Below are 17,354 nucleotides of genomic sequence, written 5' to 3' on the forward strand. Positions count from 1 at the left end.
TACCGGGGGGGTACCGGGGGCGCCGGGCCCGGTTCTGTCAGGCGCGGCCCGGGCAGCCCCGCCGGGGCCTGGCGCCACGCGGCCGGGCGCTATGGCAACGGGAGCGAGCTCGGCCGGGGCGGCGGGGGCTGTCGCGACAGGAGTGAGGGTGGTGGGGTGCGCAGCCTGACGGGACTGTCGTGACAGGAGCGAGGGTACCGGGCTGCGTGGCCCAGCAAGGCTGTCGCGACAGGAGTAAGGGTGGCGGAGTGGCGGGGTGTGGTGCCCAGCGAGGCTGTCACGACAGGAGCAAGGGTGCTGGGGTGCGCAGCCCGGCGGGACTGTCGTGACAGGAGCGAGGGTGCCGGGCTGCGTGGCCCAGCAAGGCCGTCGAGACAGGAGTGAGGGTGGCAGGGTGGAGGGGTGGTGGTGTGCAGTGCCCAATGAGGCTGTCGCGACAGGAGTGAGGGTGGGGGAGTGCGGGGTGTAGTGCCCAACGAGGCTGCCGCGACAGGAGTGAGGGCGCTGGGGTGCGCAGTCTGGCAGGATTATCACGACAGGAGTGAGGATGGCCATGCATGCATCCCTGCACGGCTGTCGCAACAGGAGTGGGGTCCCCGTTGCTGTCAGTGTGCATGGTCTCATGGGGCTGTCGTGATAGGAGTGGGGTCTCTGGGGCCAGCCACGAGCCTGGCAGGGATCTATTGCGACAGTAGCAGGGGGCATCGAGGTGCTCCGCCAGGCTGTGGCAACAGGAGTCATTGCCCCCACAGCTGGCCACGTGCTGAGGCCGTCCAGTCGTGCCTGTCACGACAGGAGCTCCTGCCCCCTCGGGTGCCGCGTTACTGCACAGCCCCAGGCCGGCAACCGCAGGGCGATGGAGGCGGACGGAGCCCTCGACCTGGGTGCGCTGCACGAGGAGCTGCAGGCGGCACTGGCGGCCGATGAGAAGCACGCGAGGGAGAACAGCGCCAAGTTCCGCGCCGTGCGCCAGCGGGTCGCCTCCTACGAGGAGTTCAGGTCCGGCCGAGGGCTGGCCCCGCACATGGCCATCCCCAGGACACCTTGAGGGAGGATTCGAATCGTTCCGTACCCCATGGAGATTCATTAGCACCGTCAGCTGCGGTCCCTGGCCTTGGTACCAAGAGGGTCGTGTCATGTCTCTCTCTGTACCACAGAGGCTCCCCTTGGTGCCTGGTGCTCTGGACACGGCGCTGACGCAGCCCCCGGGGGGCGATGGTGAATTTTTAGACCTCTTGCAATACAGATGTAAACTCACCACATGCTGATGGGGTCACCCAGCTGCTTCTGAGCTCACACCTTGTTCCAAAGGGCTCCAAAAGGCACCCTTCGCTCCCGAGCTCCCTGTATGCGCTTTATGCCCTGGGTGGCTATGAGCATGGCTTGACGGTGCAGTAAACCTGGCTTCAGGGTTCCCAGGGTGCTTGAAAACTCTGTGGCCCCCGTGACACAAAGCGCTGATCTGACAGAACTGGTCTTGTTTAAAGTTGGCTGAAAAAATTGGCAGCTTAACTTCTGCCTGCTAAGATCTCAGCTGTCCCAGCCTAGAAGTCTCTTGCCGACTCGCTGTCACCAGCGTTGTGCCGAGTCCAAGGCACTGGTCTGTGGAAAACCAGCTACCCAAAGGCGTTGGGTTTACCCCGCTGCGATGCTTTCCCTGGTGCAGCGCAGCCCCTGGCAGCCCCTCCTGACCTCCTGTTCTCCCCTCCCGCTTCTCCAGCCCCAGTCGGTGGTGGTGTGGAAGGACAGGGCAGTGCGCATCCCCATGCACCCAGCTCGGCGCGTTCTTGCTCCCAAACCCATCATCGCCCTGTCCGAGGCAGTTTGGGAACAGATTTATGATCCGGGGATGCTCCCTGGAGGAGCAGTGCTCCTAATGCCCTCCTTGCACAAGTCCCCATCCCTTGACATATGCAGAAAGATCTGCAGACAGATCCAGGGCTCTGACCAGGCTTATCCAGGAGTGGAGCAAATTGCATTCACAGCCTCATCCTGCTGGAATTTGGTCATGCTATCGGATCTGTGAAAGCGAAAAAGTTTAAAATGGCATTTATGGCATTTTTTCCTGTTGCTTTCTCCCCAGTCCCTGTAAAAGGATTCCCTGCTGCAGTTTTGTCAGCGTAGCTGCTAGAGCACGATCAAAGATCACACTCCTGCTCAGTACAGAAAATCTGCAATGCAACTGTAGCGTTAGCAGCTAGAAGCCATCCGAGGGAGGCGGCAGAGCAGCTCCTCACTGTGGGTGCAGCATCTTCACCAGCGAAGGCTGCCAGTGTAGCAGCAGGGACCTGGACCCCTTCAAAGATCGCAGCTGGTTGCGAGGGCTGTGGGCTCAGATGTTCATCCCATGGGATGAGAAGAACGAAGTGAGCCACTGAGTCCTGGCTGCTGTGTAGGTAGTCGTAGGTATCAGTGTAATAAGATGCTGAATTCAAATGAATCCACAAACAAGTACCTGTCCAAGCTACAAAACAATCCTTAGGGCCTGTAGGAATGTAGGGTCTTTCCTGTGGAGGTCCCAAAGCCACAAAAGCTTCAGAGTACCATAAGAAAAAAGCAGGAGAAAAGAGTGTCCTGCCAGTTCCTTGGGCCCTGGCTCTGGCAGGAGCTGCTGGGTGGAACTGGCAGTGCCCTGCCCGTGTCGGGCAGGAACCGCGGTGCTCAACAGCAGTCCAGCCTGCGGGGCAATTCCTGCCTCGTTGGGCCTGATGGCTGGATTAATACAGAGCGTGTGAGGAGGATGTGCCTGCCAAGTGTCCCATGTGCTGTATTTTCTTTTCCTCTGATCCCTCTCTGATGCTTCATGATCTTAAGTAAATGCTGGTCTTGTTTGCTATGTGTGGCACAAGCTCGGAAATGGTCTGCCTCGCAGGAGGCACTGCGGAGGAGTGCAGCCTCAAGGTTTTTGGTCTTCCGTCCCTTCCTGTTGCCTGCAGGGACATCGTGCTGGCATCACACCTGAAGCCTCTAGAGAAAAAGGACAAAATGGGGAACAAGAGAAACGTGCTGTGGAACCCTTGTGCAGGCCACACGAAGGGCCAGCAAGCCGGTGACATGGAGATACCCCAGGTAAGGGAGACGCTTTCCGGGACTTTGTCCACATCTAAAAATTACTCCAAAATAATTTGAGTATTAGTTTAAAGCACAAGAATTATTCAGAATTATTTCTGCATGTGAACAAGCCCTCAAAATCCCCAGGAACACTGGAGTTAGATAACTGCAGGGCTCAGTCTTGGCCCCTGTTGTGGCTGGTAAGGGCGTGCACCAGCTGCTTCAAGGAAAGGCTGCTTCAACCCTGTGGGAATCTAGGACCAGCTGCACAGCGTCGGACCAGAGCTCCCAATACCCTGCCTCTGCCGGTGGCCAGTAAAAGATTCTTGGGGAAGAGTGCCCTCCCTTGACCGCACTCCTCCAGCTGGCTGCAGTTTAGAGCCCGAGAGCCAGGCTGTGCATCTGGATCATCACGTTTAATAGATGCAGATAACGCATCTTCTGTGAATGCAGCCATTCTTTTTCACCCCACGGTTTAATTATGCATGATACAGAAAAGTGCTATTTTGTTCTAAACCTGCTGTCTGATGAGTTCATTGGGTGCTCCCCTTAGTTCTTCGGTTGTGGGAAACGGTGACAAAACCTTTTATATCCAGGCCATTTGTGATTTGACTGATGTCTTTCCTGCCCCTTCAGCGGACTTTTTCCAAGCTGGAGAGTCCTGGTTAGTTGAATGTCTTCTGGTATGGAAGGCGTTTTATACTTCCATTGCCTTTGTTTCCCTTCTCTTCTCTGGTGCTGGGTTATCTCTTATGCATAAGAGGAGCCCAACTGCAGTCAGCATCCAAGGCTCAGGCACCCACTGGATTAACAGAGATATAAAACAATAATTCTGTTTTATTTTCAGTTGCTTTCCTATTAGCTCCCAATATTGGCTTTGCCATTTGACTGCTGCTGAGAATGAGCTGATGTCTTCAAAAGAATATCTGTGGTGACTCCTGCTAGCCCAGTGACACGATGACAGGAGACTCACCTGCTTGATGGGAGCTACAGTGGAGTCTGTCACTGGACGTTTCCCTAGCCAGAGATGTTTTGCATGGATGTTTCTTACAAGCATTGCATGAATTTTTGACAGTGAATTTCATTTGCCTGTTTATTATGACATCCTTTTGCAGCTCTTCTAGGCAGCTTTGTATTTGCTTGGAGTGAGCAGAGATCTCCCCAGAGCAAACTCTGTTCCTAATCCCATTAGTGCTTGGGCTCAGATCTCCAGGGCTTCTGCATTTTGTGTTTAGACACAGCCTGATGTGCTGGCCTTGTCTCACTTTGTATCTAAAAAGCCTAAACATTTTAATCCTTCTCAGTCTGTGCGTCAGTTAAGTCAGCAGTGATGAGTTCAGCAGTTCAATTACATATTGTATAAAACAGGATTTCCTTTTATCTGAGATGCCACATTGAGCTTGGCGCTCTCTTCTAGTCCGAGGCTTGTATGAATGCAGTATGTTACAAGACAGTATGTTAGAGTCATCAGTGTATTTTGTGGGTTTTATGCCCCTTATCTTTTATCTGCTCACCTGCTTGATTTGCCTCTTGATGCTTGAGATGGAGACAGGCTTTTGCTGAACTACCGCAGTTCCAGGAGAGTGTTAGTGTGTTTGGTTCTGGTTAGGGCTTGGATTACTCCACTGATGGTCTGTGTTCATCTATGCTGTGTTTCAGGTCTCACCTTCTTCCTTTATTTTCCTCTTAAGTCCTCTGTTTTCTTTTGGGCTTGATGAACCTGCTATTTCTTCATCTTTCTGCATGTTTTGATACCTCACAAGCTTTACGGAGCCCTTTGTGCTATCAAAGCCTGTATTAAAAGCATCTGTCAGACACACCCACAGACTGATGAGGGGGGAATAAAAATCGTCAAGTGGGAACAAAAAGAAAACTTGACAATTATTTTTTCCTTCAGGAGCTGGATCAACTGCCTGGAACCTCTGCCGAATTTTACCGAGATTGGCGCAGATACTTAAAAAGCAGAAAAGAAAAATACCAGCTTTTGCTTAAGCTCGAAGGGAAGGCCTTGGGCAGAATCTTTCAGGCTGACTTGGGTTTTGGCCTCCTGGGTGAATTCCTTGCTGTGCTGGCAGAGAACATCTGTCACAAAGACAGAGATGCTGTCCTTCAGATCTTACAGAGCCTTTCTGGCACCAAGCGCTTTGGGTTAAACGTGGATCTTCTGAGTGAGTCAGAGAAGGAGAGCACCAGGGATTTGTTTAGGAAGCTGCAGAGCATGAGCAGGGATTATTGGACCCTGGCCACCTTAGTGGCCCAGCCAGCTGCAAAGCAGAGAGGAAATCCACCTCACAGACACCAGCTTGCAAAACGAAGCCGAGGAAAGGATAATGATGGAGCTGATGAAATGTTACCAAGTCAGCTGAAGGAGCAGAAGCAGCAGGGTCATGCAGAAGCAGAGTGGAAAAGAGCCTTACGGCTTGGCTTTGGCATCAGATACTGTGTGAGACAGTTAAGAATAACTCAGATACTTCTGGAGCATTGCTGTACATTTCCCTGTACCTGGGAGCCACCCAGAGCAATAGTTCTGCCAAATAAAAGTTAGTTACAGAAAGGACTCTGTGTACGTTGTGATCTCTGGGGCAGAGTGTCCTCACAGGACAATTCTGTGAGAATCTCTTAGATGGGGAGAACAAACATGAGAAAGAAAAATTAGGCAGGCATTTATGAAGGAGAGGCCAAAATGCAAGTATTTCCTTCCTTTTTCCATCTCTGTCCATTGTCACTCAGGATTAAGAAATGTAATCAGTGGCACTTCACGCTTAACCATGCAGCCGCTGAATTAGGGTGATGGGAGTGAAATACTCTGCGAGGTGATATATCTGGGGCTGATCCAACATCTATTTTAGTAGGCCATGGGGTAAATCTCTGAGATATTGCCCTATGATCTGGACACTATATGGTTTGCCTAAAATCTACATAGATTTAAATTTAAAAGGACTGACAAACATCAGTTCCAACAAGGAGACTCTCCCAGTGCTGCCAAATATTCTGTCCAAATGACTGGCCTTTCTTGTGGAGGCTGCAGGCTTCAGGAAGACTCTCATATTGTACAGCTCAGCACCCTACCCACCAAGTTCACTTTCATTTCTGGTCTGGGAAGATCCTCAAGCTTCTCCCAAGTGTGCTGAGGAGCCCAGTGCATGTTACACTGCTCAGACTGCCTTGAATTCAGCTCAGAAACAACTACCAGGTCCATTTTGTTTGAAAACCCAGGTAGAGGAGAAAAAGGTAGAGTCATCCCTGGCTGACTACAACTCACCTTCTCCCACTGTCTCTGTAGAAACCACTAAGCCCCTAATTTCAGGCTTTGTGGCATCAACCATGGGGACACGTGTCCCTGCAATCTGCTGTAGGTGCCATTCCTTTGCACGACACTTGTGAACCTGATGGCTAACAGAAAGCCAAGCGCTGATATCTCAAACAAAACGGAAAGATCCTGGATGGTCCCATGGTCGGGATGCAGGATGTTGATGCAGGAGTGGCCCTGGTACGAAAGCCTGCGCTAGCTGCAGCTTCAGTTGTGGTGGGAACACCCCCAGTGCTTTCAGCAGTCCTGTGGCTCAGGGCTTGCACTCACATCCTATGTGAAGGATGGGAGCAGCCTGCTGCATCCCACCACTTGGGGAAAAGCAAAATCCCTGTTGTTTGGTGAGAAGACTCAGGAGAAATGAAATGCAGGCACAAGCACTGAGCTCCTCCTCGAAGGAGCGATGTGTGAATGTCAGCAGGAGGAAGGGCTGTTGGACTGGCTGGAATCAGTTTCCCAAGCAGTCATGGTCTGATCAGGAAGTGCCAGAACCTAAACTGAAGGTCTGGCCAGAGTCAGTGGGGAGCAAATAACTCACTTCTACCGTAGGAGAGATGCATTTAAGCCTCCAGGGTTGGTTCCAGCATCAGCCAAGGCAAGGAGGATGTGAATGAAAAGCCTCCCTCAATCACTCCAAGAGGGGGAGTCTCAAACATTGCCTGTGTGGTGGGTCTTCAGCACACAAACACTTGGACAGCCAACAGGGAGGATGCAGAAGTCTAAATACCGTGTTTGTCACCTCTGGTTCTGGGCTACAGAGGTCAGCTGCCGTCAGGGGAGGTTCTTCTCCATGATCACTGTGCTCAGAAGAGTCAGTGCAACCCTTAATGTTTACTTCTTTCAAGAAAACAGCAGCGGTTCCCTTCTTCCCACCATGCAGGCTGCATTTTGCCTCCGCAGCCATGCTACACGAGCAATCTCTGCTCGTTGCCCAGCGGCACGGTGCGCTCTAGAGCAGCTGGAAACATTCTAGAGTCCACGTCCCTGACATGCGGGGACAGGGACAGGCCATGTCCCAGACAGGGACAGGCTGCCACAGGGCAGGACAAACATTCTCTGCTGCAACAGCAGATGCTTGCAAGTGGTTCCCAGCAGCTGTTACTCTGGGATGAGAGATTTCGACTGCTGTTTGATCCCTGCTGTCAGCCACAGGCTGGGTGTCCACCTTCCAAAGTCTGTTACAAGCCCCATCCCTGGTGAGCAGGTGGTGTGTGCGCCCTGGTCCCTGCCTTGGTGCCGACACCTCCAACCCCGCGCCACACTGAGGACGTGGTGGCTGGGTTCATTCTGCTGACGGCAGAGGCTGCTGGGCGTGATGGAGACCAGGCTGCCAAGAGCTGTACTTCTCCTCTGCATGGTAGATGTGCTCCACTCTTTTGCGATTGAGGAGAAAGAAGATATATTCAAGCAAATGGTTTGTCCTGCTTTCCTGATGTTTGACAACGCCGCTTACCTGGCCGACATGACCTTTGAGCTCCCTTGCAATTGCAAGCCCGAGGAGGTCTCTAACGTCGTCTGGTACTTCCAGAAGACCATGGGAAGCAAGGAAACCACGGTCCTGACGGACTTTGCTGGCAACGTGGTTCTTGACTCGGGCCATATCCACGTGGGCAGCAACGTGCTGAAGCGTTTCAGCATCCGGATGTTCAGTCTCATCGTCTTCCGGGCCCAAGTGACGGACTCGGGCCTCTACCTGTGCGGCACTAAGAAGGGGACTTCTTCTACGGCTACGACGTGGACGTGCAGCCAACCAAGCAGATCACGGTGGCTTTTGTGGACAGAGGCGAGCACGTCCAGGACGACTACACAGGGAAGCTCTTCAGCCTCTTCACCACCTTCTGGGACTGGACCAAATGCAACCGCTGCGGTGTGAGGGGCGAGCAGCGGCGGATCGGGCTGTGCTACATGTGGAGCGCCAAGCTGCACCCCCGCTACCGCACTGCCCTGCCCAACGTCACCTCCTGCGGCTCCAGGGCCGTCTCCATGCGTCTTCAGCGCCACGGCCGCCGCTGGAGGCCCGAGGTGGCCATCCGAAGCTGCCTGTCCCCCTGCGTGAAGGAGCAGGACCCCCAGGAAGGGGTGCAGGCCATCTCCAACGTAATTTACAAGCTGGGCCAGAAGCCCTGGCTGCCCCACGTCCCCACGCAGTTCCACAAGCATCCAGTAGGAAGAGATCTGATCATCGCCTGCCCAGGAGCCCGGCCCGAGCACGCCGTGGCCTGGGACAAGGACTCTGTCCGGCTCTACCTCTCCCACTTCCTCGTGGGTGTCAACCAGAGCATGCGGGTCTTCATCGACCACGGAAACCACCTGCACATCCAGCGGGTCCAGTTCAGTGACGGAGGCACCTACTTCTGCTGGCGGGAGGGCCAGCTGGTGGCCGGCTTCCGGCTCAGCGTGGGCCACCAGCGCCAGCGCAGGCGGACACTCGACGAACCCGAGACAATCTATGCCATCAAGGCCATCAGCACGAGCTACGTCCTCATCAGCGCCATCTTCGTCAGCATCCACGTGTGCCGCTGCTGCTGGCAGGTGTTCAGGTGTCCCGTGAGGAAGTAGCGTCCCCACGCAGCCCCAACAGGTCACTCCTACACCTCTGACCATTATTTCATGAGAAATTTATAATGTTTTGACCATTAGAAATAAATGGGATCGAAATGCTGCCAACACCCGCTCATCCTCCATTTTGGGTCGAGAGCGCAGCAGTGAGGACTGAGATGGAAAAGTCCCTGTGCTGCTAGGTGGTACGGCTTGGTGGGACAGGAGGGGATTTCACACCACCATGGGCTGTTCCTGGCCCCTTATGCAGGTTTGCAGTAGGCTTTTAAGCTCAATATAATCCTTTTTGAATAAATACTTGGAGTTGTTGCAGTATTTTCTTGCCAAGCACTACAGAGTTCTCAATCCACATCAGTGATTTATTAGGGCTGTTTTTCTAAGAGTCCACTGTAGTCCACCAAACTGTTTTACTCCAATTAATTCTGGCTTTTCTTAGATTTTTTTTTTTTTAGTTCTTTTCATTGCTGAAAACTTCGACTGCCAACATTTCAAAACATCCAGTGTTTGTTTGAGATCCTTAGCTGGAGCAAACCTGTCTTTAAAAATTTGAGTTTAAACATTTATACTTTTGAAGGAAAACAAATCCAAATGAAAACAGAGGATATCTTTAGAAATTTTCCTGTTTGTGTTTTGGTTTTGGTGGTGGTGGTTTGATGTTTGAATTTGCCCAACTCAGCATGGACCTGTGAGATATTTGGCTTTTTATTAGCCGTTATTTATGTGTTGCAAAAGATGTCCTCCAAAGAGGATTGCATCTGTGCAGCGTTTAGGTGGCCTCTTGTTTGCTCCTCAGCGTAGAGCACGACTTCTCTGCTGGGCTCATCTCTGGTCCTTTTCCCAAGGAGGTGACCTGAGGACTTCAGCTTTCCCCGGAGAAGCCAGCTGTCCGGGTGGCCAGGCAGCACTGAGGGTCTCGTAGTGCTCAGCCCCTGAGCTGCTTTCCTGGTGTGCAGGGTCTCGTGGCACCCTCTTTGGTGGCTATATCCAGCCTACATGCACTGGCCACATCCTTCCACCCAGGGCCAGGCTGGGGCTCCCAAATTCCCAATGCCCCCCTATAATCCCCACTCACCCACAGCATTTCCTGCTGCTTGCCAACACAACCCATCCTCACCAGCCCTTCACGAGGTCATTAGGAATTAACCACTGGTCCTCAGAGATACAGCCGGCACCTGAGGCTCCCCAGGAGTGGCAGCCTGGGTTCACACTGGGTTTGCTGCTGAAGACCCCAGAACAGGTCTGTGCTTCCCCTCCCTCCCTCTAGGGAAGGGGATCTCTCCTGCCACACTGCTGGCTTTGGGGGTTATTCCTCCACCATGCCACAAGCCCTTGCATGTGTTCAAACCACAAATGGCCAAATGTGTTGGCCCTGGGGTTCAGGACTGAGCCTTCGTCCCCCCACAAGGAAGCTGCCAGCAGTGGGTTTGGGCTCCCAAAGGACCCCTCTGCCCTGGCTAATCCCAAATAACCCATGGCACTGGCAGCTTGTCCTGTGGCTGGGGCAGGGGCTGGCGCAGGGAGGCAGCTTGCAGTACAACCATCGAAGTAGCACTTGTGTAAGCTTTATTTCTCATCTCGTGCTGCCGCAGACATTAGGACATTAATTTTTCACAGAGCTGGGAGACACAGCGGACAAAGGGGGTAAGGGAGGATGGCAACTGAGTAGCATTCCGTGTGCTCATCCCTACGGGCTTATGGGGTACGAGAAGCGCTGCTGGGTGGTTGCTCCTATGTTAGGTGGCAGTGGGGCAGGTTTTGCTCCTGGTAGTGGTTAAATTAAAGGTTGGGGATGGGGGCTGTGGGTGAGCACTGGGCTGGGTGATGGCCCCAACTGGGTGGCACGTGCTGGTCTGGGCATGGGAAGCAAGGGAGGACGCATGGGGGGGCAAGGCCACATGGAGCCCCGGGACAGGGAATTTCTGCTAAGCCCCTCTCATGCAGGAGCTGGGCTCAGGCTCCTGCACGGCCAGGGCTTGACCCAGGCAGCCCTGGCTCGCTGTGGTGGTGGGACTCATACTGCGAGCTGGTTGGGACAGGGAGAACAGGGAGGGCTGCCTGTCCTCCCCCAGAACTCCTGGGTCACAGGAGGCACCTCCTGCTCTGAGAGCACCCATGGGTGCCCCAACACCCTCCTCCTCCTCCTTCTCCTCTTCCTCTTCCTTCTCCTCCTCCCGCTGTCCTCACTCCCCTCATCTCCACTTTCACCTGCATGGGAACCCCCCAGGTGAGGGGCCAAGCACACGGCTGTGGGTCCCCCCTGGCCACGAGCCCCTCGGGACTGTTTCCTCCACCGTGCTGATGGGGGCACCTTGGTGGGGGCACCCACTCGGGGCTGGGACAGCCCCATGGCTCTGTGTCCTGGAAAACTGAATGAGGCCACCCAGCCTGCTGTGCCCATCACTACTCCAGCCCCACAGCCCCCCCACACCCACAGGCACCCCTCGTTATCTCCACTCCATCACGCTTTCGCACCATCCCAGCAGAACCCTGCCTCCCTGTGCAGCTCCATCCCCCTCTTCCTCCTGCCCGTGCCTCTTGGCTAAGCCCACCCAATGCTCAGGGATGGGAAAACGCCCCTGGCCAGCTGGTACCTTGCCCCCTCCAGCCCCCCTGGCATGCTCAGGGCCTGGACACAGGGGCAGATCCAGGGCGGCCTCCTGGACCAGAGAGTGGGCAGCGGGGTGGGATGCAGGGAGAGATGCTCTTTGCACCATTGCCTTTTCCAACTGGCATGCAGAGATCGAAACAGGATGGACTTCCTTGACAGACATCGGCGAGCCAGAGACCCAGGTCGCACGCTTGGCATGGACCCCAAAATGCCAGCTCTGCTGTGCTGTGGGACCGGGCTCTGCCCAGTACCGCTCACCTCCCCCCGTGTCTCCAGTCCCCTCCCCACGCAGCGCCTGGCCCCAAGCAGGGGGTCCAGGGGTGGTGGGAGAGGTGAGGGTGGGCAGGAGGGAGGTGCCCCCCGGAGCATTCCCACCTCATCCCGCAGCTCCCGCCCGGTCACCGGGGTCCCTCGCAGCATCGGACAGCACCTACGGGGCTACGGCTACAAGCGCGGCTGCTGCGGCTCGCTCGCTCTATGCCACCTCCTTGTGCTCCTGCTTGGACTCCTTGATCACCTGGAGGCAGAGGGAGAGGGACTGTCACCCCAGCTCGGGCCCTCCTCCCCTCCTGAGCCTTCCTGGGCTCTGAACAACCTTAGGGACAGGGACAGGGATGGGGACAGGGATGAGGATAGTTTTCGCTAAAAGCTGCCAGGCTCAGCTCCACCATGGTCTGGAGCCACCGGGCTCCCTGCCCAGGCTGCTCATGGGGCTGAGGGATGGTGGCCCCACCTGCGTGATGAGCATCCCCCTTGGGGGATACCTTGCAGGGAGGCAGGGATGGAGGGGAAGCAGCGTGGGAGGCATGGATGAGGACTTCCCACCTCTCCATCTCTGGTCTCCACAGTTTTGACCACGATGGTCCTCTTCAGGTGAGCTTCCGACAGGGATTTGGTGTCCAGGCTGGTCTCTGGGGGACGCAGGCAGGACACAGCAGTGACCCAGTGTCCTGCATGTGGCCCCTCTAGCCATGCACAAGTGGGGGGGCCCAAAGGGAACATGCTGGGCAGGAAAACCCCAATCCATGGCAGTGAGCAGCCCTGGGGACGTGATCAGCCTCAGGGACACAGATGGTCCTGGGGACATGGTTGGCACTGGGGACAGGACTGGTCTTGGCAATATGTTTGGGCTTTGGGATGTGGATAGCTTTGGGATGTGGTTGGCCTTGGCGACAGGTTTGACCCTGGGGGGACAGTTGGCATGGGGGACGTGGTTGGCCTTGGGGATGCAGCCATGGCACACTCCTCCCCTCCATCCTGGGGGACCCCTGTGGCACAGGGACCTGGCAGCAGGTTGGTGCCAGGGACAAGACCCTGCAGTCCTCGTTCCTTGAGATTCGGAGGAAAACGTCCCACTCCTTCTGGATGGGGCAGGGCTGGCCAGGATGACACCTCCTTCCATGGAGCCCCCAGGCCCTCCCGGCCTCACACCCCACTCACAGCACCACCATCCTGCCCACCTCGGATCTGCAGGTTGGAGAAGGTCTGCACAGGGATGGTGATCCTGCGGGAGCAAGGGGGGCGTCGGGGAGAGCACCAGGTCCCCACCGCCCCACACAGCATCTCTGCTCTGCCCAGGGCTGGGGCAGGAGGGCTGGGGGCTGCTCCCCACCCCCAGAGGGACCAGGAGGACGTGGGGATGGTTCGGGGCAGGATGAGGCCTTGCTCTGCCATCACCTGCTCTCCTCGCCCTCCAGCAGCTTGCGGTACGTGGCGATCTCGATGTCGAGGGCCAGCTTGACGTTGAGCAGGTCCTGGTACTCCTGCAGGTGCCGCGCCATCTCCTCCTTGAGGCTGCGGATGTCCTCCTCCAGCCGCACCACCGTGTCCTGGTAGCCGGCGGTCTCCAGCGCGTAGCGCTCCTCCAGCTCCCGCAGCTGCCTCTCCAGGGACTCGTTCTGGGGGCCGCGAGGGGACGCAGTGCCCTCAGCAGCCGCCTCCTTCCAGGAGCGAGGGGCTCCCCACGGTACCCACCCAGCTCCCACCCCTGGCCACTGCCTGTGCCCCCAGCCCCGGGCAGAGCTCCCCAGCAGCATCCCTGTGGTGGTGGCCCCTGCCCGAGGCCATGTCCCCCTCTTTCCCCCCCCCGGCTGGCACCTACCGAACCCCGCAGGGCCTCCAGGTCGCAGGTGAGGGCCTGGAGCTGACGCCGGTACTCGTTGGCCTCCTGCTTGGCCGCGCGCAGGGCCTCCGCATGCCGGGCGGCTGCGTCCGTCAGGTCTGTGAACTGGGGGGGGGGGGGACATGCCATGGGGCAGGGGCATGGGGCAGGGACGGCGTCCTTGTAGCACGTGGCACGGGGACACAACCCTGCTCTCCTCCACAGGAGGGGCATGGCCCCAGTGGCACATGCCAGGGGGACCTGTCCCTGCTCCCACAGGAGGGACGTGGCCACAATGACATGGGAGAAGGGGGAATGTCCCTGCTCCTGCAGGGTGGTGGGACAGTGCAGGTGGGGCATGTCCCCCATGCCATGTGCCACTGGGGACATATCCCTGCTACCATGGGATGACGGGACAGTGGGTGTGGGGCACGCCCCTGATGGCACCTCATGGAGGCATGTCCCTGGTCCCTTGGGGTGATGGGATGGTGGACATGGGACGCATCCCTGATGGGAGGTGTTACAGGGGACATGTCCCTGCTTTTGCAAGAGGGAGGGATGGTGGTGTGGGATGTCGCTGGGGACACGTCGCTGCTCCTATGAGACAGTGCCCGTGGGACCCGTCACTGCAAACACCTCTCTAGGGACTGTGACTCACCAACAAGGACATATCCCTGCTCCCCCAGGGCCCAAATCAGGACACGGGACATGAGCGGGGACAGCAGGGATGCCAACCCCCCAGTGCCACCACCCTGCAGAGTCACCCAGCCCCGGGAGAGGCTGACCCCCTCCCCATGAAGGTGGCATCCCGGGAGGGGGATGGCACCTGCCCGGCAGCCAGGTCCCACCCCGCACCTTGGACTTGTACCACTCCTCAGTCTCCTGCATGTTGCTGGCGGCCATAGCCTCGTACTGGGTGCGGATGTCGCGCAGGGCGGCCGTCAGGTCCGGCTTGCTGGTGTCCACCTCGACGTGCACCCGGTGCCGGGCCAGCTGCTCCTGCAGCTCCCGCAGCTCCTGCGGGGCACCGGGGGTCAGCACGGAGCCCCCTCCCCATCCCCGGTTCCCCGACGGCGTGGCAGTAGTGTCAGTGGTGGCATTACCTCCTCGTGCACCTTCCTGAGGAAGGCCAGCTCATCCTGCAGGGACCCCACGCGGCGCTCCAGGTCGAGGCGAGCCAGGGCGGCGGCATCGACGTCCTGCCACCGTGTGGAACAGGACAGGAGGGAAGGTCCCCAGGGTGGGCTCAGGGCGCTGCACCCCCCACCCCTCAGCCCCACTTGTCCCCATCTCAGCCCTGCCTGGTCCCACCAGGAGCCCCGGTGCTGGGGGGTGCTGAGCCCGGCCCCGCTCATGCCCCGGGGCTGGCAGCATGCGGACAGGATCCGGTCCTTGCCCTCACCTGTCTGTATGCAGCCAGGGTGCTCTCGGCCTCCAGCCGCAGGGTCACCTCCTCCTGCAGCCTGCAGTGTCGCAGAGAGGCACCGTTACTCGTTGGGCACCATTACTTGTTGGGCACCGTTACTCGTTACTTGCAGTGGCCACTTGCAGCTCAGCCCCGTGGATGCACCACCCTTGGGTCCCTGCAGCACCGTGGTGCTGCCTGCGCCCACCCCGCCGTCCTCCTGCCCCGTCCCCATGTCCCCCACGCCACACACATGTCCCTCACGCCACACACATGTCCCTCACGTTTCGCCCTGTGCCACACATGCTCCCTGCACGTGGCCATCCCAGCCCTGCACCCCCAGCACGTTCCCTGTGCCCTCATCCCCACCGCCTGTGCCCAGAGCCCTGCCAGCCCCCAGCTCAGCCCGTGTCCCATGGAGTCACTGTTCTCAGCCCCGTCACCAGCCTGGGGACAGCTTGATCTCCTCCTGGGGTCAGCCCGATCCCCTCCTGGGGTCACCCTGGTCCCCTTCACTGCCTGGTCCCCAGGGTGCCCCTGGTCCTGGTGGCCACCCTGACTCCTGTGGACACCCTGGTCCTTGTAACCATCACGGTTCCAGTCACCGCCCTGGCCCCCAGGACAACCCCAAGCAGGGCAGCACCTTACTTTTGCCGAAGGTTTCCGAGGTCCTCAGCCAGGTTGTCCCTCTCGATCTCCACACGGGCCTTGGCAGTGGCCAGCTGCTCCACGTGGCGCCGCAGGTCGCGCAGCTCCTCCTGGTAGACGTCGGCCAGGTGCGAAGGCTCCTGGTCCCGCGCCTGGTTCAGCTCCAGCACCAGCATCTTGTTCTGCTGCTCCAGGAGCCGAACCTTCTCGATGTAGCTGGCGAAGCGGTCGTTGAGCTCCATCATCTCCACCTTCTCGTTGGTGCGCGTCTCCCTGAACTCCGAGTTGAGCGCCTCGGCCAGCGAGAAGTCCATCCTGCCCGGCCCGGGGCAGGCGGCCCAGCGGAGGCCCGGCTGCGAGCTGAGGATGCGGGGCCGGCCCAGGGGGCTGGCGGGGAGCCCCCGGCGTGCCGAGGCGGCCGAGCCGAAGCGGCGGCCGTAGGAGGACAGCCGCTGGCTCTCCATGCCAAGGGCTGGGCACGGTGTGTCCCAGCCCTGGGGGTTTTATGGAGTGTGGGGGCTCCCACCCCTGCCAGCCGCCCCCGGCACTGGCCGCGGGCCAAGGAGCCACAGGGCGAGCACAAAAGCCGGCCTTTGTGGTGCCCGGCAGGGACGGATGAGCCCTGGCAGACAGCCCTGGCGTCACGGCAAGGCCCCCGGCCCCCTGCCTGGACCCCACCACCCCGGGGTTTACCCCACACTCCCGTGGGCACTGCCAGCACCCGGGGCAGGAGGCAGAGCGGGACCATGGCCATGGGCACCCGTGGGGTGCTGTGGGTGCCGAGTGAGGTGCTGTGGGGCACCGTTGGTGCTTGGAGCAATGCCAGGGGCACTGTGGGTGCTGGCCAGGTGCCATTTCAGAGGGTGCCCACTGCAAGGGCACGGGGTGTCCCTGCGCCCTGGGTCCTGTCCCCACAGCCACTGGCCCCAGCTGTGTCTCCAGGTGTTCAACGGGCTGAGGGGTGTGTTGCACAGCCGCGCACACACCTGCACACACATCCTCGTACAAACGTGTCCATGCACACCCACATGCACAAAGGCGCAGCCACATGTGCACGCCTGTGAAAGCCTTTTCAGGACATGGATGTGCACACAGCCATGAAAAAGCATCCACATGCACACACAACCCCCCCTCACTTGGGCACCTACAGATGTGCACACGCATGTCTATCCATGGCCAGGCACACGTGCACAGGGGTGCACCTGCACGTCCACCCCCATAAGTACACACATGCCACGTGCAGTGTAGCTACACACATGCATGACTCCCCTTGCACGTGTGCAATGGTGTGCACAGATACACACGTGCTGCTTCCCTGAACACGCGTGCATATTGCACACCCTTAGCAGTGCACACGTGCATTGATCCTCCCAAGCACACGTACACAGTGTGCAGTGCAGACATGCACGTGCATGGCCACCCCATATGTGCACATACGTGTGTGCACAAGCACGTGCATGCCCACCAGGCCGTGCACACACACACACACACACACACACACACACACACACATATCCATGCTCACACTGCTTGTGCTGACCCCCAGGACAGGCCCTGGCTGAGCACCCAGGCGCCACTGCCCCGTTCCCCATGGCTGAGGCACCCCGCGGGACGCCTGGCAGCGCAGGTAGGCTGCTAATTAAAGCTGCTTTTAATTAGCCATCTGAAGCCT

The 17,354-nt window shown here is 58.0% G+C and overlaps 3 protein-coding genes across 5 annotated transcripts; 2 read left to right on the forward strand and 1 right to left on the reverse strand.

Annotated features, from left to right (window-relative positions):
• Positions 1 to 41: 41 nt before the first annotated feature.
• On the forward strand, positions 42 to 5,598 carry CCDC103 (coiled-coil domain containing 103). 3 transcript variants are annotated; one of them, XM_040536475.1, is made up of 4 exons: positions 42 to 156; positions 753 to 999; positions 2,937 to 3,069; positions 4,949 to 5,598. In XM_040536475.1, exons 2-4 carry the CDS (start codon positions 857 to 859, stop codon positions 5,594 to 5,596), a joined length of 924 nt encoding a protein of 307 aa, XP_040392409.1. In that variant the 5' UTR covers positions 42 to 156; positions 753 to 856; the 3' UTR covers positions 5,597 to 5,598. The 3 variants fall into 3 exon arrangements, with proteins under 3 accessions (XP_040392409.1, XP_040392410.1, XP_040392412.1); XM_040536476.1 differs by having other exon boundaries at positions 61 to 142; XM_040536478.1 differs by lacking the exon at positions 42 to 156 and adding an exon at positions 275 to 326 and having other exon boundaries at positions 790 to 999.
• Positions 5,599 to 5,759: 161 nt separating this feature from the next.
• Positions 5,760 to 9,268, forward strand: FAM187A (family with sequence similarity 187 member A). Its single transcript, XM_040536474.1, is given in 2 exon segments — positions 5,760 to 8,067; positions 8,070 to 9,268. Coding segments are annotated over 2 exon segments (1,242 nt in total). The 5' UTR covers positions 5,760 to 7,676; the 3' UTR covers positions 8,921 to 9,268.
• Positions 9,269 to 10,450: 1,182 nt separating this feature from the next.
• On the reverse strand, positions 10,451 to 16,152 carry LOC121059583 (glial fibrillary acidic protein). The gene is made up of 9 exons (XM_040536473.1): positions 15,683 to 16,152; positions 15,032 to 15,092; positions 14,733 to 14,828; positions 14,485 to 14,646; positions 13,630 to 13,755; positions 13,206 to 13,426; positions 12,989 to 13,032; positions 12,354 to 12,439; positions 10,451 to 12,045 (listed from the first exon to the last, which is right to left on the reverse strand). Exons 1-9 carry the CDS (start codon positions 16,144 to 16,146, stop codon positions 12,004 to 12,006), a joined length of 1,302 nt encoding a protein of 433 aa, XP_040392407.1. The 5' UTR covers positions 16,147 to 16,152; the 3' UTR covers positions 10,451 to 12,003.
• Positions 16,153 to 17,354: the final 1,202 nt, after the last annotated feature.

Source organism: Cygnus olor, chromosome 25 (assembly GCF_009769625.2).
Source record: "Cygnus olor isolate bCygOlo1 chromosome 25, bCygOlo1.pri.v2, whole genome shotgun sequence".
NCBI lineage: Eukaryota > Metazoa > Chordata > Aves > Anseriformes > Anatidae > Cygnus > Cygnus olor.